The sequence below is a fragment of the Chrysemys picta genome, chromosome 14 (assembly GCF_011386835.1).
Source record: "Chrysemys picta bellii isolate R12L10 chromosome 14, ASM1138683v2, whole genome shotgun sequence".
Classification (NCBI taxonomy): Eukaryota; Metazoa; Chordata; order Testudines; family Emydidae; genus Chrysemys; species Chrysemys picta.
Window position 1 is genome coordinate 7,965,018 of NC_088804.1, and position 20,094 is coordinate 7,985,111.

Here is a 20,094-nt window from a genome sequence, read left to right on the forward strand (position 1 = left end):
CGGCTCCTGACACAGACAGGTTCCTTGCTGTGATCCCCACCTCACACACGTAGGTTCCTGTATTAGATGAATTCGCATTCTTCAAAGTGAGAGAGGCAAACCCATTGTCCAAATGCAGGGTTGTGATCACATCGCTGTCATTCACCAGCTCTGTCTTTAGTGCCTCCGTCCCATAGTGATACCATCGCACATACATGGTGCTGTTATTGACTGTCTTGAATGTACAATTCATGGTAAGTTCTGAGCCTTCGAAATCACTGACACTGGTTGGGGTTTGATTCACCATCATGTCGGTAATTTCTGCAGAAAGAGAAACACAGATGATGGCACCTTCATTGAGAAATAGTTCAATGTGCCAGCAGACAAGGGCAGATGTACAAAATGAATCTCTCCAGTCCTGCTATTTAGTTTCCCCTGCTTGTTAAGAGTTTAAACGGATGTTCTTTCGTTTGGCCCCATATAGAGCTGTATCGTGCATGTCAAGACTTTTCTGCTCTGTTTAGTGAGCAGGTAACCCCAGAAGCTTCAGTCTAGACAAACCTCCTCCAACAATGTGACATCGTACCCGAACCTTGTGTATGCCTGACACGCCTGCCAAATTCCTTACATTCAAACCCTTCTTGAGACCTATTTCCCTTCACCAACCCAATGCAGGGCAAGAGAGAGGGTGGCCAATTCTCCTTTGTTACAGAAAAATGGGATTCCCTGAAGGACGTGCAATGGGCAATTCTGAGAAGTGATGCCCTTCTGCTGGCAATGGCAGGGGAGTGAGGATCAGGGTGCAACCGTTACTCTGGGCAGGGCTGTGCTTACAGCATAGCGAGAGAGTGTCAGCAAGTCTTTAGCGCTGGTTTTACTGGTGGAAACTTCAGCAGCTCTAGGGCCAGGCGGCAGTTGAGCAGGGGTTTTGAGGATCTCCATGGCCCCCAGATGTTGGATTTAAGGGCCTAAAGCCCTGTGTGGATTTAGTCCTTTAATCTCTGTCTCACTTCCCAATCTACCGTTAGTACGTCTGCCTGATCTCCCCCTTTTGTCTGTCTTGTCTCTTTAGAGTGTAAATTCTTTGGCTCAGGGGCTCTCACACTATGTCCATGTACAGTAGAGCTGATTGCAAATGTTCTGGCAAAACTTACCTTAGACTGAAAATGCCAATGTGCTGACGAGAACTGATTCACCAAATTTATTACAGATTTGACTCCACTTTCGTCAAAACACACAGTGGTTTTTGTTGGTGTTCCAAGATCCACAGGGTTCAAAAAAGAACCAGATAAGTGCCTGGAGGATGGTCCATCAATGGCTATTAGCCAGGATGGGCGGGGATGGGGATGCCAGAGGCTGGGAATGAGCGACAGGGGATGGATCACTGGATGATTCCTGTTCTGTTCATTCCCTCTGGGGCACCTGGCACTGGCCACTGTCAGAAGACAGGACACTGGGCTAGATGGACCTTTGGTCTGACCCAGTCTGGCCGTTCTTATGTTCTTCTGTCCCGCGAGCCCCAGCTCGGGGAGTCGGGAGTCGAGTCTCGGGGCGGGTGGGCTCCCCATGCTGTGGCAGGGCCAGGTCTCTAGGGGCTCTTGTTGTCTGCTAGGCTCCCTGCTCGAGCCAGGGCTCTTGGCGCTTCCAGTGTCCGTGTCATGGAGCTGGAAGCCTGGAAGTTCCAGGACCAGCTCCCAGGGGTGCAGCTCTGGGGTCGCTCCGCCATGCAGACTGCCCCGGGCTGGAGATCCCAGGGCCTCTAGAGTCCTGGGCCAGTGACTCCCCAGGCTGCTCTACTTGTAACTGGCCTCTGGGACTCTGGAAGTCCTCGGGTCCCTGGCCCGGGTGCAGTCCTGATCCGTCTTGGTTTGGAATGAAGCCAGTTGTGAAACAATGAAACTTCTCACAAACTGAAACCGCTCTAGTGTACAGGGCCTAGCACAGTCGGCCCCACATGTTGGTTGAGGCCTCTAAGCACTATTGCAAAGCAAACATTCAATAACAACCTATTACTGAGCATACAACTTTATCCTGACTCTGCTCGGCCCTTTGTGGGTTTGGGTTGGACTCTTCGGGGGCTAAACTAGAGAGATGCCCATGTTTTGTTACTTCTGTAAGTCAAGTCAAGCACATTGCATGCACCAGGGACTCTTTGCATCCCTCTGTCCCCCACAAGGTCCCTGGGTGCCACCCTCCCACCCCACTCTATTTCAGGGACTCCCTAGCCCCCACCCTTTTGCCAGGAGCTCTGCGTCTCCCCCATTTCTTCCACCCCCCCCCATGCCACAGTCCCCAATTCTGCCCCAAGCCAGGAGCATTCTGTGCCCTAATTCTCTCCCTTTCCACCATTCCAGGGTCCCCCATTCTCCCTGCATGCTCGGGGCTTTGGCTGTATCCTCATTCCAGCATTATCCCCAGACCAGGTCCTCCATCCTCCCCAATGTTGGAATTGATGGGCTGCGGTGTTTCAAATTATTGTGTCACAGACCAAGAGAAATGCCATCACGCTGAGTGCACTGTAGCTGTGTCAGTCCCAGGATATTAGAGAGACAAGGTGGGTGAGGGAATAGCTATTATTGGACCAACTTCTGTTGGTGAGAGAGACGAGCTTTCGCTCCATCGAGCTCTTCCTCGGGTCTGGGAGACGTACTCCCAGAACCGCAGCAAAATGCAACGCTTAAACTCCCACACAGATTTCCATCACAACTTCAACAACCACCACCCACCCAGCCATTAAACTCTCTGGGGAACACTCCCACACTAGCATCAACTTCCTGGACACCACCATCAGCTTCAACAACAGAACCCTACAGCCAACCCAAGACAAGAAACCCACAGAGCTGGGAGGCTGCTGCAGACCCTGAGGGAGCCGAGGGCTGTCCAGGACTGCCAGGGCCATTTACAGACCCGAGCACAGAGGAGCTGCAAGTCCTGACAGAGGCCTTCTTCCCCAACGACCCTCTACAGAGCCAGGTATGCCCTCAGGGGGAGTTGGGACCCTCCAGAAAGTAAATGCAGTGACTGTAGCAGGCCCTGCAGCGGGGCTCCCTCCCCTAGTGCCCCTGTTCGACTGCCCTTACCGTGTTCACACTCAGGCCCGTAGAGACCAGGGTAGCAATCACAGGTGTAGTTCCCGATGGTCTCCACGCACTCGCCACGCTGGCTGCAGGAGGAACGCTGGCAAGACGCTGCAGAGATACAGCTGGGTTAGGATCCACCCTAACAACTCCTTAGAGCCCAGTCAGACCCCACCCCACTGCCCGGATCCTGCACTCCATCCCTGCTGCATTTCTTCACTGCGGGATTCTGTCAGAGCCTGTTAAAGTCATGGGTTAAAAACCTGCTTTCAAAGGCCTTGGCTCCGGCCCTGCAAGAGCACTCGGGGCCTAGATACCATCCAGGGCACCCAAGCTTTGCCCAGCCAGGTGGCGTTGGCACCTTGCCAGAAGCTTGGAGGCAGTGGCTGCTTTGCACAGATGGTCACACTGCTCGTGGACCCAGAGGCGCTGCCTGTGGACAGCGCTGACCTGGACGGGTAGGCTGCCCTCTGGATTGAGATGGAGCGTTGCATGCTGGGCCTGCAGGGGACACACCCAGGCATTGATCAGAGGGCAGCGTGTGCCACGTTTGGCTATCAGGCTGTGCTTTGAGCTTCCTGCCCCCCCCCACCCCGCACTGATTGCACTCCGAAGAGGGTAGTAACTCTTTGGCAAGGAGACTCCACTGCATCTCCCCAGGGCTCAGAACAGGTGCTCCTGGAACCAAGCGCCTGGCATGTCAATTTACAACGGGACTTTGTGAGGAGACGAATGTAGGGATCAAAGCAAGACTCATTGAGAGCCCAGGCTCAGCTCCCGTCTGCGTGGCCCATTTGTGAGGGAGAACGTGGAAGGCAGGACTTTAACGCCCCAGCCAAAGGAACCAGCGAGGCACAGAGAGCAGTGAGTGCTCCCAGGCACAGGTGTTACACACAGCAGCTAACATGCAAAGCGGGTGCAGATCTGTGCTGCCGGCCACGGGACAATATCACTAACGCCTCACACCAGCTAGCACTAACCAGGCCCTTGGTGGCTGTCTCCGTAGAGAAGTCAGGACTCGGTGGGCCATGGAGACCGACTGACCCTGCACATGAGGGTTGAGGCACTCTAGGTGGGTGGGTGGGTGATGTTCCTCTGCCCAGACAGTACCTCTTTGTAACCGCGTGTCTGGCCCTTTAAGGGCGAGAGGCCTGGGGCCAGCCAACCCTAGTTACCAGGTAGGCACAGCTGAGCAGGGGTCAGCTGATGTCCCTGGACAAGTGGCAGGAAGCTTCAGAGAAGGGGGATGCTCAGGGAGAGACAAGCCAGGGGGCTTCTGCAGGAAACCCTTCACCGGGGGCAGGGTTTGGGCCTGGAAGGAAGCCTGAGCCAGAGGGCTGAAGAAGGCTGAGAGCCAGGGAGAACACACTCCAGGCAGTAGGGAAAGACTCCCGCCAGGCGAGGCGAGAGTGGCTTGCGGAGCAACCTCAGACCACGAGGGGGCATGGGAGGCGGCCGGGCCATTGACACTCTTCTATGGACAATTAGGGACTTATTTCTCCAGAGCTGTCAATCCAGCAACTCTCCCCAGCCCTACACGTGTTAGACAGACCCACACTTCCATAGAGAATGACAGTGGTGGGGTGGTTACCTTGGTAACACAGCGCCCTCTTTTTCTTTTGGCAGTTCTCATCATTCCATCTTCCAGCATCACGATCCCTCTTTATGTAAATCTCCACACAGTCTAGGTTCCTCCCTTTATTGTTGGGTTCCTTGTTAGCCCAGTTCTCAGCCTCCTTCGTCAGGGCCTTGTTGGTGCCAACCCACGTCCAGACATTGTTTATTTTTCGTAGCCCAATCCAGTAGTATGCTCTATGGTGGGGTAAGACATTTTTGAGATAAGCAATTTCCCCCTGGTTCTGGATTGCTACGAGGTCGGTGTAGAATGACCTGCAAAAGTTTCTGGCCAGCTCCCAGGAGTAATCAGATTTGTTACCATAATGGTAGGTCCAGGCTCCCACTTCCACCTGAGTCACTAGCACTGTTGGAAAGAGTAAAAACAGGCAAAGTTGTGTGACAGTCAGTGACAGAGCTATGAGTTGACTATAGATGGGTGACACCAGACTATATCTTATATCACACACAAAGGAACTGCATTAAAAGAACATTATTTAGGTTGCAAAGTCAAGCGCTCAAACGTTAGGAAATGCCACAATTAAGGTTGCCCATGTAACTGAGTTCAGCCCCCTTGTGCGCATGCACAATGGTATAGTCTTTAATGGCATGATAATGTACTATTTTTCCATGGGTCCTCTGCCTCACTCGGTGCAGAGGATGGACGGTGCTCACTGAATGAGGAGCTATTCAATAGTGTGTTTTCTCCTCACTGGTCAATGTGTGACTGCTCCTCCCCCCGCCCCAGCCTTATTTACTGCACATTATACAAACCCTGCTCTGAAGACAGAATTATTCATTTCCCCAAAGGCTTTTCTATAGCGCTCATCATGCCAGTATCTGAGTGCTTCACAGACATGAATGGGTTTATACTCACAACAGCCCTGGGAGATGAGAGGGGGGTATTAGCCCCATTTCACAGATGGGAACAGAGGCATAGAGGCACTGGTTCTCAAAGGTATTTAGGCACCTAACAGCCATTGACTTTATTGCAAGTTAGGTGCCTAAATACCTTTGAGGAGCTGGACTAGAGAGATTAAGGCCGGAAGTAATTTTGGGTGTCCCATTTGAGTAGAGCCCTGCGCGGACACATAATTATCTCCATAGATGCGGATAGCCATGGATCTAAAGCAGATACCGCAGACATGCAGGGCTCTAGTGACAACGAGTGAGACAGGCGCACATGCTCCCGGTCAGGAGACACCGCTTGCACACACTAGTGTGACCAGAGACAGCTGCCAGTCAGTCTAGTGCCCGCCCCGCTGGCAGGGCTGGTGGAGGTACAGCCATGCCGGAGGAGCTGCCTGGGCTGGGTTCTGGCTCCTGCGACGACAGCCCGACATGCTGCTTCTTTCGCCGCTGCGGTTCCTGGCCCAGTCGTTGGCCATGGCCCTGCGGGTCTCACTCGCTGTCACTAGAGCCCTGTGAATCCGTGGAGATCCTCTTTATAGCCACAGATATCCGCACCCGCGGATATACATTGTGTATGTGCATTTGAGACCCCGAGGACCTGATTTTCTGGAGTATTTAGCATTCTAAAGCACTATGTTCAGAGCACTGCTCCCATTGACTTCAGTTGCAGCTGTGAGCGCTCAGCACTTCTGCAAATCAGACCCCAGGGTCTCAATTTGAGCACCCAGAAAGTGAGGAACACACATTCAGTGGCCACCTGGGAAAAGTTTGGTTTAAGTGACTTGCCCAGCACCACATGGCAACTCTGGGGCAGAGGCAGGGATAGAATCCAATTCTCCAGGGCGGCAGTCAACAGTGTTACCCTTGAAACCATCCTTTCTCTTCTTGCACCCCCCACCTCATTCATCACACCTTCCAGCTCCTGCAGCAGATGGGGTAGGGCTCCTACAGACAACAGCTTTTCTCAGTGTACAACCTGCGTTCATTCCCTAGCGTAGGTCCATCCTGTGCACTCAACGAGGCAAGGGTTCTGGCATTCCCTAGGTATCAGTGCTTGACTTTGAAACGTTAACAATGTTCTTTTAAAGTAGGTTTTTCTGTAGTGTGTGTGTGTGTGTGTCTAACTTCCTACGTTTTTTAAAAAGCAAACTGTAAAAAACAGAAGATCCATCACGTGGCATCATAGTGACACCGATATGGATCATCAGCAGGGTTAAAATCCTGAGATCCCGTGCACAGACCTCTGTCACTTGAGCGAATGGAGGAGCCAATAGCAGTAGCAGGTTGTCATACTCCCTATGGGCCAGCACTAGAGGGAGATGAGACACACATTTTGCCAGGGGATTTCACAGCTATTTGCTGACAGCAGAGACCTCAGGAATTGTGGGTTCCATTCCAGGCTGTAGCAGAGGTGGCAGATGAAATGCCTAAAGAACACATGAACGACTACGAACCTTTTAAACAAAAGGCCAGAATTAGAATGGGGCTAACACCTGAGCATGCCCGTCGGCGGTTCAGAGCCCTAAGGCGGAAACCAGACGTGGCATTGTCCCGACACGCCTACCACATTGTAAAAAATTAATTAGCCTCTTAGAATTGGTAGGGCAACTCCCATCTTTTCATGTTCTCTGTATGTATATATATCTTCTTACTATATGTTCCATTCTATGCATCTGATGAAGTGGGCTGTAGCCCACGAAAGCTTATGCTCAAATAAATTTGTTAATCTCTAAGGTGCCACAAGTACTCCTGCTCTTTTTGCGAATACAGACTAACACAGCTGCTACTCTGAAACCTGTCACTAAGTGAGAAACAGGGGAGCTGGAGTCCGAAGGCCCAGGCCTGCAGTAATAGTCACGTGGCCTGCCCTTGGAAGTCTGGCACACTAAAGGGGTTACTCCCAGGGCCTGGTTTAAAGGCTGGGGCATGGCCCAGACCCTCTAATCCACGACTGGTGCCAACCCCCTGCACTCTGTCTGCACCAAAACTCGCACTGCTGCTGGTGCCAGTGCTGGAAATGGGGTTGGGACTTTCTCAATGCAGTCAGCAGGCCCAGGGAAGCACTTGCAGAGGGGAGGGCTGGCCTGGACCACACCTGTACGGAGGAGTTCATCGGCCCCTGGCCTGGCTGGGGAACTGTGAGCTGTCTTGGGAAGCCGTGCAGGCCCATGTGAAGGCCTCTCCATTGTAACTAGGGTGGAAGCGCCTGGCTCCCTCAGCCTCAGGGGGCCGTGTTTCTCAAGTAATTGCTAGGGACTCTACTGCTTTCTGGGATACAGGAGGGGCCAAAAGCCAAGAGAAGAGATTAGGAGGAATAGGATTTAGGTCCCTAAATAATCACCCCCAGGTGGGAATGTCCCTGGCAGTGAAATGTCCCTGGTTAGACCAGGAGCGACTGATGGTGCCACAACAATGCCACTCCCCTCCCGGGGCTTTCCCGGGATACGTCTGTGAATTCTCCCCTGGCAGGGGCAGCGGCAGGCCATCAAAGAGCTGCAGGAAGGCTTACCCCAGCTAATGGCAGCAAAGCACAGGAGTCGGGTGACAGTCCAGCCACATCTCCAAGCCCTTGGACTGGAGCAGAGTCCTCCGGCGCTGCCCGTCAGAAAAACATGTCCATAAACCCCTCTGTGCTTCACAGCAGGCAGGTCCAGGCATATTTACACACTGAGCTGAAACAGACACTTGGACACACCTGGCTGACACAGACACTGTCTCTGATTAGCTCCCATTTACCATGCAGATAAAATGCAGAATCTCAGAGGGAAGAGCTGCCAGCCTCCACAGGGGAAGAAGGAACCGTTGGAATTTAAGGCAAGTGATTCGATTTAGCAACATCATCTCCACAACAGGTTGTTAATGAACGTCCCGGAGAACGCGAGTATGAGTGTGAGATGTTGTCGGTCAGTGTCATGAGTTCAGCTCAGAGGATGGAGGAAGTTTTTGTCCATAAATCAGATAAACAGCTGAGCAGCTCAGTCAGTCGGAGCAATATTCCAGTGTAATAGAGTTATATTAGAATTAGAAACAATGGGAACCATCCCTGGGTCTAAACCAGAAATGCTGCAAGCTGCGCCAGCAGGCCCCTCCTCTCCCTGGGCTTCAGAGGGCAGGATCCTGCCCCAGCCCGAGTGTCTACACAGCTGTGTGTAGGGCCATAGTGTGAGCTCTGCGAACCTGGGCTGGGAGACGCACTGCTGTGGGTGTAAAGCACAGTACAGATGTACCCTCTGGCATCTTACCAACAGGGGCTGAGCCCAGCTTTGCCAGAGATCTGGGGGAAAGGAGGGGTGTGGTCTGAACCAGTGAAGCTAGGCTGGTGGTGTGGCAAGGGCTGGCTGCTCCTCTCATCCGGATATCAGCTTCCCGGGGTGGCTGGCTGGCTCCTCAAGCAGCCTCCCAGGCCGGAGAGGCTCCATGCTGTCTTTTGGCTGGCAGGGAGGCTTTGAATGAGGCCGTCTCTGGTAGCCCATCTCCACTTTCCCAACCAATCCTCATGCTGGGGTTGGGGTCCACTAGGCATAGCTACCAGGTAACTCGGGAGAGTGGAAGGCCAAAAGTGCCGATGAAGCTCCTTTGCTCTGGGTCTGTGAACCACAGTGACTCCATCTTGGGAACTCTCACCTACTTCTATGCTAACTGCTTACAGGCTCTGAAGTAGGCTTTCTCCCCTCGGTGTCTTTATTGGTGCCAAGCACACCGGGTGACGAACCCCCTGTTTGCCATCTCGGGCCCAGTTCTGGGCAGGCAACAGTTTTGGCACCCAACGTGGGGCTCAAGGCTGAAATTTAGCCTTGCCCGGATCCCTTCTGGTGGCCGACGGATTACGACGACGACCGACGCCCAGAGCGCTCACCGGTGACTTCATCAGGGGCCTCGGCAGAGACGTGGTTTGCTCGACCCCGGAGGGCACAACGGTGCAACGCACACAGACAGTGGAGAAGCAGCTGCGGGCGACGGTGGGGAACCGGTCCCGTTGATAGGCAACGGTGATGGTGCAGAACCGGACCCTTGGATAAGGTAGGAACAGTCCAGTGGGGACTTATCTGTCTTGACCTGGGGACGCCCAGTGTCTGCCTGTTTTGACCTGGGGACGCCCAGAGTCTCCCTTGGTATGGGGCAGGGACAGAGTACAGCCGGCAGGGTACAGTGTACACCCTTAGAATGCATTCTGGTGAACTGGAAAGTGTTTGGATCTGATCAGTTGATTAAAAGTAAATTGAAAAGGTTCTGTACAGTTGATTGGCCTCAGTACCAGCTAGAGTGCCAAGAAAGGTGGCCACCAGAAGGATCACTTAATTACAACACGATCCTTCAATTGCTTTTGTTCTGTCAGAGAACAGGTAAATGGAATGAACATCTCTATGCGTATACGTTCATGGTGTTAAGAAATAGGACTGATATTTTGCTCAAGTGCCATTTGACTCCGACGGGCTCGGTAGTAAGAGCTGCTAAACCCCAGAACCCTCCCATTGTTGTAATGCCAGAATCGGTGTCCCCTTTGGCTTCACCCCCACAGGCTTCAGAGAGTACCACCCCTCCCCACCCCCCGTGGGATTGTATCCGTTGATTACTGAGAGTGTGGTAGCCCATCCAGGAACTCAGGAACGGCCAGCTCAGATAGTGTCTGTCTACTCGCATGTACCTTTTAACCCTGTACATCTGGCTGCTTTTAAGGCAGAGGCAGGAGAATTTTCAACGAATCCAAGCAAGTTCATTTCTATCTTTGAAGGGTGTCTAGCTAGCCATAAGCCTGACTGGGATGATTGTAATATACTTATGAGAACCCTGTTGTCTGAAGTGGAGTGGAATCAGGTTATAGCTAAGGCTAGGGATGAAGACAGAAGGCATTTAAGGTTTAAAAAGAAAAGCTATTGGACACTAGAGGTTGTACAGAGTGGAATTCTCAGAAGTGAGTGTGCCCGTCCTGGTTTGTTGCTTCAAAGCTCTGTACAGAAGTTACGTTACTGGAAAGGTGTATGATGGCAATGTGTATGTGTTAATGGTTGGAGAAAAGGTGTATGAGTGAAGAGTGGAAGGTTCCTTTGTAAGTTAGAAGAAGCGAGAAAGGAAGAGGAAAAAGCACAGAATGAGTTAACTGAGAGGAAAATACAGCTAGCAAGCTCAGTCATGCTGGCTCATCCAAGGACATTGTTCACAGCCAAGACTTGGCTGACAACCAAGAGAAAGGGGGGCCTGAATGTGCCCAAGCAACTGTGAGATCTGCAAAATACTGCAAGGCATAATGAGGACAACGAAGGGTTAAAAAGCAGCTTTGTTGGACAGTATTGGCTCAAGGATTTAAAAATTCCCCCACTCTGTTTGGACAGGCTTTGGCCAGAGACTTGGAGGAGTGGGATAATTCAGACAGAGCCCTCCTGCTGCAATATGTAGATGACTTGTTGATTGCTGCTGTGGGTCTAATCCCTTGTCTCAGAGCTACTGTGAGTCTCCTAAACTTTATTGGACTGCGAGGATACAGGGTATCTCAAAGCAAAGCCCAAATTGCTCTTTCAGAGGTTCAATATCTGGGATTTCACATCAGGCAGAGAGACAGCTCTCAAATGAAAGGAAGGAAGCTATCTGCCAAGTTCCCCTCCCCAGCAACCGTAAACGGCTTAGGGCTTTCCTGGGCATAGCAGGTTTTTGCAGAATATGGATTCCAGAGTTTGGACTGTGGGCTAAACCTCTGTATGAATGTGTTAAGGGAGCAGATCATGACCCCTTTCACTGGTCCCCAGAAGCGGACAGGGCATTTAAAATCTTGAAAAGGAAGCTAATGGAAGCACCAGCCCTGGGTTTGCCCGATATATCTAAGCCGTTCCAACTGTATGTGCATGAACGAAAAGGGGTAGCTTTGGGAATGCTTACCCAGCTATTAGGTGCCTGGAAGCGTCCTGTGGCATACTTTTCTGAACAACTGGATCAAGTTTCAAAGGGATGGCCAGCCTGTTTGAGGGCGGTCGCAGCTACTGCTCTAGTGCTTGGGGAAGCTGAAAAACTGACACTGGGAGGAACTGTGCAAGTGTATACTCCCCATATAGTTCAAGCCTTGCTGGATACTAAGGGTGGTCTTTGGCTCACATAGGCTCGGGTTGCTCGGTACCAGGCGAAGCTGTTAGAGAATCCTGAAGTCACCCTACAGATCTGTCCCTCCCTTAATCCAGCTACCCTGCTACCAGAGACAGAAAAGCAGGAACATGACTGTCTGGAAATCATAGATGTTCAGTATTCTAGCCACCCAGATCTAAAAGATCAGCCACTCCCAAATGCTGACTTGGAATGGTATACAGATGGAAGTAGTGTTCTGGATGGGCATGGGAGGGCTGGTTATGCTATTGTGTCTCTTCATGATACCGTGGAAGCTGAGAGTTTACCGGCAGGAACATCTGCCCAACTTGCTGAACTAGTGGCCCTGACTCGTGCACTCGAGCTGGCAAAAGACAAACGGGTTAATATCTTTACTGACTCAAAGTACGCTTTTGGGGTATTGCATGCTCACGCTGGTTTGTGGAAGGAAAGGGGAATGCTAACAGCCCAAGGCTCTCCGGTCAAGCATGGGTCTCAAATTCTCCGGCTTTTAGAAGCGGTACAACTCCCCTCAGCAGTAGCAGTAGTGCATTGCAAAGCCCATCTGTAATAGTTCCGGGGTAGGGCTCGTCCCTTCCAGGGGCGCCTGGGAGTCAGGCCGCCCCGCTACGAAGCTAATAGCAGTTAGGGCCCAGACCTTTGGGCAGGGGCTGAGCATACAATTAGTAGTTCAGAGCTCAGGCCCTTATGCAGGGACTGAGCACACAATTAACAGCTCCGGCCCTGGGTCAGGGCGGGGCAGCAAACCAATAGTCAGTCAGTGGCCCAGGCCTTGTAGCAGGGGCTGGGTCAGTTTGGGTTGGCCCAGGCCCTAGGTCAGGGCGGGGCAGCCAACAAATAGTCTGTCAGAGGCCCAGGCCCCTTGGACAAGGAGGAGGAGAGACTGCCACCCAGCACGGGGTGGCAGGGGGGAACACAGGCCCACCCACTCCACTGTGTTTCAGCCTGGGGCCCTATCCGCAGCAGTCCGTCTGCCGCGCAGTCAGTGGGGATCCTGACCGCAACACACTGACATGGGTTCGGGGTCTGCTATCCCCGGGCCACTTCCCATCTCCTCCTCCGTGGGTACCTGCTCCTCCTGAGTTCCCTCTGCTGGGTCGCAGATCATGGGCTCCTCCGGGCCCCGAGCAGCAGGTAGGCTTGTCGCTCCCTCTGGGCTCTCGGCGGGGGGAGGCTCAGACCGCTCCTCAGAATACCGGGCTCTCAGCAGGCTCAGGTCCGCGGGAGCTTGGGCACCAGCATCTGCCCTCTCCTGCTGCCGGCCAGCTACTGAGCGCTGTGGCCTGGCCTTTATACTTCCTGTCCCGCCCCTTGACTTCCGGGGGGCGGGGACAGGCCGCGGTGGCTCCGCCCACTCTGGCGGCTGTTCCGGCTCGTCGCTTCCAGGGGCGCCTGGGAGCCAGGCAGCCCCGCTACACCATCAAAGGGAAGATCAAGATGTAACCAAGGGTAATGCCAGAGCAGACAGGGAAGCTAAGCGAGCTGCTACCCTGAAATCAGCAACTGAGGAGAATGCCCAAATGCATGCCCTCATCCCATCAGTGGGTGAGCTTGCAGCCCCTCAGTACTCCCAAGAGGACAGAAACCTGGCTGACAGGCTCAGTCTCCAGGAAAAGGCGGGATGGCTTTATTCCACAGAGGGAAAAATCCTCCTGCCCAAGGGCTTGATTCGACCAGTGTTGCAGAAACTGCATCAGACCACACACGCAGGCAGAGAGGCTCTTACCCAGCTTATGAATAAATATTTTCTAACCTCTGGACTTAAACCCCTAGCATCACAGGTACAAGCTGAATGTTTAATCTGCCAAAAGAATAACCCTCGACCAGGAGTAGCAGTGTTACCAGCCACCCTGGAACCTACCCCAGGCCCAGGATTAGTGTGGCAAATAGACTTTACTGAGTTTCCCAGAACCCAAGGGTTATAGGTACCTTCTCGACTTAGTGGATCGATTCAGAGGATGGCCTGAAGCCTTCCCATGTCGCAACAACACTGCCAAAACAGTGGCTCTTAAGTTTGTCAAGGAAATCATTCCTCGCTTCGGCCTCCCGCAGTGGATGGAATCTGATAATGGAACACACTTCACATCTCAAATTGTTCAAAAGATATCAAGTGCTCTGCAAATCCCCTGGAAACTCCACACACCCTGGCGACCACAAGCCAGTGGAGTAGTGGAACGCACAAATCAGACACTCAAGCGACACCTCTCAAAGGTCTGTCAGGAGGCCTCTCTTAAGTGGCCTGATGCCTTGCCCCTTGTGTTACTTCGCATTCGTGCTCTCCCGAAGGGTAGGATAGGGCTTAGTCCCTTCGAGATTATGTTTGGAAGAGCATGGCCTATGAATGGTACCCCAGTTCTGGCAGGGGAATGGGAAGTGGGGTGTGGTTTCTTGTCTCAGTACATGTGCTCTGTCTGAGTTGGTCAAAAATTATTTTCTGATGAAAGTTCTTTTGGAAACAGTCAGTAAGGTGTTCAATTTTAAAAATTTGCAAGAGCCAAAAAATTCAGTTTTTGAAAACTGAAAAGTTTAGGGAAATATTTGTTTTTAAATGAAAACCCAAAGACTTCCCAGAAACATTAATTTGTTCCTTTCAAAAGTTTGTGGAAAATATTTAAGTTTCTGACCAGGTCTAGCCCAAAAGTCCCTGTACAATTTTCTTTCAGGCTGTATGCACCAATCCATCCACTAGAACAGAATCTAACTTATCCAGTTCAGGAGTGTTGTTGTAGCTGTGTGGGTCCCAGGATGAGACAGACAAGATGAGTGAGGAAATCTCTTTTACTGGACCAAGTTCTGATGGTGAAGAGAAGCTTTCCAGCTTCTTGTGACCCGAGGAGCTCTGTGGAGCTTGAAAGGCAGCAAAAGTTGGTTCGATAAGAGATTACCTGCCTCACCCTCCTTGTCTGTGTTTTACGAGTGTCAGTCACCCTGGTACTCGAACTCTGTGGCGCTGGTAGCAGAGCTCACAGCTACCAGCCCATGCAATGTGTGTGCCTGGCAGCCTGAAATGCAGATGTTATGCAGCTCATTACCGCCATCTATTGGTGAAGAGGGGAAAGAGCAGCCAACACCTGCTCCATCAGCTGTTTACCCAGAACTCCATAGACAGAAACTGTTCAGAGAAGGAACTCTGCCGCCCTCTGTCAGCAAACAGGGGGAAGTGCAGCTAAAGAACTCATTGCCTAAGCTTTACCTGAAACCCTCCATGACATCTTGGTTCCCCCCTGGGACTGTACCCGAGCCCCAAGTTGGTCAGATAATGGGACTGAACAGAGACTGAGGGGAACAAGGCTCCTACCCGGTGGCAAGAACTCCGCTCAGGGGTCCTGTCATCCTCTCCACTGAGGACTTTGCAAAGGGATGGCACTGTGGAGACTTCCCAGCAAGAGGCGGCATTGAGGGGGATCTTGGCTGAAGCTGCAGTCGAGGGAAGTGAACTCTGGGGAAGGACCCCGACACAGCACCAGTACAGCGGAGATCACTATAGCTGGGATAGGTGCGGGGAGGGGCTCACAAGAATTGACAAGCTGAAAGTTTTTGCTTTGGTTCTCCCCTGGAGAGGGATTTCAAGGAAGCTCAGTTTGGGAAGTTCTCACATGCCAGGGCGTGTAGCCGAGATCACAGCTTGACCAGCCACTGGAGACTCCTTAAGGCATCTCGGTGGGTCACTGCTCTTCCCAGCAGGGTCTCCATCTATTTTAAAGCAGCCCCACCCCCATCCACCTGCCCATTCGTGAGGGGATTTGAAGTGAAAATGGGGTCATAGCACAGCGAGGTCCCAGCGCAGGTGAACGGAAAGCCGTGTACTAAGGGGGCACAGAGGGGTCATTAGTATTAGCTCCATTTTACAGATGGGAGAATCTGAGACACAGAAAGGAGAAGTGACTTGCCCAAAGCCACAAAGGGAGTCTAGCAGAGAGCCAGGAACGGGATCCCAGAGTCCTAACCAATAGACAGCCTGCCTCCCTTGATTCTTGTGTTTCTTGTCCTGACATCAGTCACCTGTTGAGACCTGGGAGTTCAGAGGGGAGCCTCCTGCCCCAGAGCTACCATGTCCCAAGAAATAATGACTCAATACTGGGATGGCAGCAGCTTGGCCCCCAATATTGCACCACAGGAGATACAACACTGGAATGACAGCAACACACTCTGGTCCCAGGGAGAAGCAGCACTGGTGAGCCTGAGAAACCCAGGTTAGCTACACTCAGAAACCACATGGGCATGTGCAGGGGCAGGCGTGAGACGCAAAGCAAAGGAGGAGCCACCATGGGGAATGGGAAGAAGGTCTCTGTGAGCAGAACAGCCACCTCCTGTCCTTTGCTCCACAGCCCTAGGATTGGCCCAGTTGCTGACTTCAGACAGCACTGAACACTGCCACCACCACCGTGCCACCCATGGCATCTGGTCACCGGTCTCCTGGGAGCCTTCAACAATCCCAGCCTACGGTTCTAGCCTTTGTGGTGTCAGAAAAAGCCCTTCCTACTGCAGAGCTGTCATCCTGAGCCTGCAGGCAGGCAGAAACAATAGCTCAGAGATGTGAACTGCTCAGTGCATCATAACTGAAGTGTTAATTCTGTACCAACTTGAGAATGTCTACATTAACTATTTCATTGCTGATCATTTGAACAGCCAACCAGCGTGTTTATCTCACAAATGGGAACTAGTGAGAAGATTCCCCAGCCAATTTTCATTTTCAATACTAAACTCTGCAGGACAAGCACAATTAAAAATTGAGAGACAGCATAAAAAACAGTAAAATGCAACAGCACAGGGGATGCTGTACTGATCATATTGACATAATTAAAAGGCATCCACTGTTAAAATATCGCCATAGCTACTGCAAGCTCCTCAGCTTGTAGCGTTTCAGCAAAATAAGACAAAGGTCAATCACATTTCCCCATCAAAACATTTCATACAGAACATGGCTTGTTTTCAGAGTGTCCATTTAAAAAAGTTTCAAACAAATCTGAGCAAGAAAACTACTGTTAGTTTTCAGCAGAGCTTTTCGTGGGGGGAAATTCCCAGAGTCACCAGTGATTGCCTGGTGGGCCAGAGTGACTTGACCACCACAGAATTTATATACAGAGGCGAGGGGAGGGGGAGAAGGGAGAAGAGGGTGGCAAGGGAGCCAGAGAGAATGTAGCAATTCTGTTAAACAGGACTGCAGTAGTATTTATCTTATCATCTACACCCACTTATTGTCCCATTTCCCCATGAGTTCACCAAGCTCTAGAAACCCAAAGTTTATTTTCCTGTCTGTTTGAAGTCTTTACATGGAGATAGGCCTCAGCCTGTACCTAAACTCTCCCAAATTCAGGGGCTTCTTTTCCAAGGGGTCACTTCACCACAGACCCATCTGATGCTGTCTTTAGTACAGTCTGTTGCTCTTTAGCACGGCTTTTCCTTCCTGCTGTGGAGTGAGCTGGATCTGACATAGGCCCCAGACCTCTCCCACCACCAGCAGCCTCTGAGAAGATTGGTGGTTAATTGGAGCCACAGGACCATGCCCTACTTTTCACGTTCAGGGGTAGTCTATTGTCTACAGCTGCTGGGGTTGTTGGTGGGTTTTTTGCTGCCTTCCACTCATATGATAGCTCCCTCGGTCACATCCAGCCAACTCTCCACAGGGGTCCTGCTGCAATATTGAGGTCAAGCCCACCGTCGCATATAGAATGCCTTGTTTATAGCCAATGGGAACATGATAGGGAAGGGAGAATCTGGGCAGGAAGACAATGGGGAATTGGGGACACAGAAACAACGAGGAGAAGAATGGGTAGCGCCTGCCTGTGAACCTTTATGGGAACAGGCAGAGAACAGGACCCAGCAGGCAGGACAAATGGCAGTGGGATTTGGACATGATCTAACCTATCTCCCACCATGCTTCCTTGCCCCTAGATAAGCACCCAACTCAACCTCCCTCTCCACCTCCACAGCTGTTCTCGCCAAACACCTGCAGTCATGTCTTCCTGGCTGACCCCCCATCCAATCCCCCAGTTGGACTTTGCCAGCATGTCCAGTTACAGGTCATTCCGACAACAGTTCTTCTCTTGGTTAACAACAAACACCCCTAGGTGCATTGAACTGAGGAGTGTCCATGCTTCTGTTTGACCTGTGATCAGCAAGGCTGTGGGTGAACTCCCAGCACTATGGGAGTCAATGGCAAAGTTCCCACTGACTTCAGTGGGGCTAGAACTTTACCCTGTGCTCCTTCCCCATCACAGCTGGGAACATTCACACAGCTTTCCTCTGAGTGGGTATGAGGGATGGGGCTGTGTTTTATTGCAGTAGGGTCTTATGGGGGTGACAGAGGACCCAGAGGAAATGCCACTCCTCTGCATTACAGTGGAGTGCACAACTCTGAGCTTGTGTGTGAACACTGGGGAGTTAAACCCTGGTTTGCAAGTTAACCTGGGGCACAGGCCTTGGCCCAGCTCTCTGCACCATGGGGAATTTCACTTGATGGGGAAGCTTGTCAATATCCCTTTACTACGGGTGTTTTTAGAAGACTCCTTCATATAGTATTTGAGTCAGACTTTGCTTCTTTGTTAGCACGAGGAGCCAATTAGAAACAGCCAGGGAGCAGGGCAGGAGATTGGAAAGCTTTGTTCCAGAAGGGGAGACAACCAGAGAACAGCAAGGGAAATAGGGAAGGGGAAGTATAACAGTGGGCACCCATCTCTCATGAGCACCCCATGGTCAAGTGTGTCTGCAGTCTTCAGATAGTACCAGGCCATGCCCCCAGGAAGTCCTCCCTCCCCCAAGACAATCATCTTCCCCCACTGGGTCTCTTCTGGCCCCAGCTCTCCAGTGGGGCCACTTAGCAGTTCAGATCCCCTTCTGGGGGTGCATGACAGTTCAACTGTAAGCCCACTTCCCCAGTGGCCTATGGGAGGGGAGGGGAGGGGACCCAGGCCCACCCACTACTCCAAGTCCCAGCCCAGGGATCCTAAGAACAGCAGCCACACACCACATACTTCCCTGGGCCACTTCCCCACAGCCCCAGCCTTCACCAATACTTCACCCTTACCTCAGGGGTCTTCTAGGTTCAGGCCCAGGAACCAGCCAGGAGCTCTTCCTCACTGCCCACCACCACTGCACTGTCCATGGTGCTGCCATTCCCTTTCACTAGCCAAAAGCCCCTCTACAGTCCTCTAGCTCCAGCAAGAAACAGACTGACTCTGCATCTGAAACTCCTTTTATATGGCCCTCCTGAGCCCTGATTGGCTGCTTTCCGCAGCCTTTCCCTGATTGGTCGCTTCCTGCACAGTCTCTCTAGGCTGCTCAGAGGACTTAGCTCCACTGCTCCTTTCCTGGGACGGATGTGGCAGGACCCTAAGGCCTCCAGCAGGGGGTCTCTGGGCCTAGTCCACCCCATTGCAGGAAGTAAATGGAGAGAAAAGATAGAAAACAAAAGGTAGCAGAAAAAAGAAACACAAAAGACTAGAAAAGATCTGATGGAAATAGCCCCAGAAAAGGGGGGATGGAAGAGGAAATAGAATAAATACAGGGAGAGGAAACAAAGGAAGCAAGTGGGGAGATCTGTGATGATTGCAGAGGGTCGGGGAGGGTGACACACTGCTCGTGGAGGAAAGGTCCCGTGTGCAGAGAGATGGGGAAGGGTCATGTGTATGGGGGAGGGGGAGGACAGCTTTTTTTTTTTAAAGAAGCACAGAGGCAATGATGAAAGGGGACACATTTCACTTTCTATTATTTTTTATTGTCTGTTTCTAAATGGCCCTAAGGGCTGGTCCCTGCTCGATGCCCCAGAGGAAGGCGAAAAACCTCCAGGGTCTCTGGCCAATCTGCCCTGGAGGAAAATTCCTTCCTGACCCCAATCATGGCGATCAGTTTCACCCTGTGCATGCGAGCAAGGACCACAATGAGAAAGGACCCACTGGTTGCTATGGTTACACACCCTGCCCCAGTCAAACCCTGAGATACAGTCTGTGTCCCACTATTCGCCAGTCTCCAGTGCTTTCCTCTGATAAGGTCCGACTCACTTCATTGCTTCCATCCTAGCAGACAGAACCAGCTGCTCTCCTTCCCCCAGCAGGTGAACAGATACGAATTTGAATCCTCCCACAGCCCTGTCAAGGTGAATGCTATTTCTTCACCAGTACCACCAGCAGCAGCATCGTTTCCCTACTGGCTGCTCTGACCAGCTGCACTGCTTTATCCTTGGTGGGTCCAACAGCCTCTTCCTCCATCGGCAGGTATCAATCAGCCTCTTCATAACACAGATACAACCAGATATTGCTGACCTGTGACAGTTACAACCAGCTCCACTGATCAGTCCTGACAGACACAACCTCTTCCATTGCTTTCCTCTTCCCCTGCACTAACTTCTCCTTCCAGTTCCTCTCTCTATATTCACAACCAGCTCCTTTGTGTCTCTCTTGCCAGGTGGATTTCAACACCACTC

At 51.9% G+C, this 20,094-nt stretch overlaps 2 protein-coding genes across 2 annotated transcripts in view; one reads left to right on the forward strand and one right to left on the reverse strand.

The window, feature by feature from the left end:
• The window catches only part of LOC135975700 (L-selectin-like), a 19,604-nt gene extending 775 nt beyond the window's left edge, over positions 1 to 18,829 (reverse strand). Inside the window, exons 1-4 of the mRNA XM_065567741.1 lie at positions 18,700 to 18,829; positions 4,648 to 4,868; positions 3,060 to 3,167; positions 5 to 300 (exon numbers count right to left, since the gene is read on the reverse strand). Coding sequence (XP_065423813.1) covers positions 5 to 300; positions 3,060 to 3,167; positions 4,648 to 4,868; positions 18,700 to 18,788 — 714 coding nt within the window. The 5' untranslated portion in view covers positions 18,789 to 18,829. The remainder of the gene's footprint in view (positions 1 to 4; positions 301 to 3,059; positions 3,168 to 4,647; positions 4,869 to 18,699) is intronic.
• The window catches only part of LOC135975562 (P-selectin-like), a 110,410-nt gene that overhangs the window by 1,271 nt on the left and 89,045 nt on the right, over positions 1 to 20,094 (forward strand). The window lies entirely within an intron of this gene.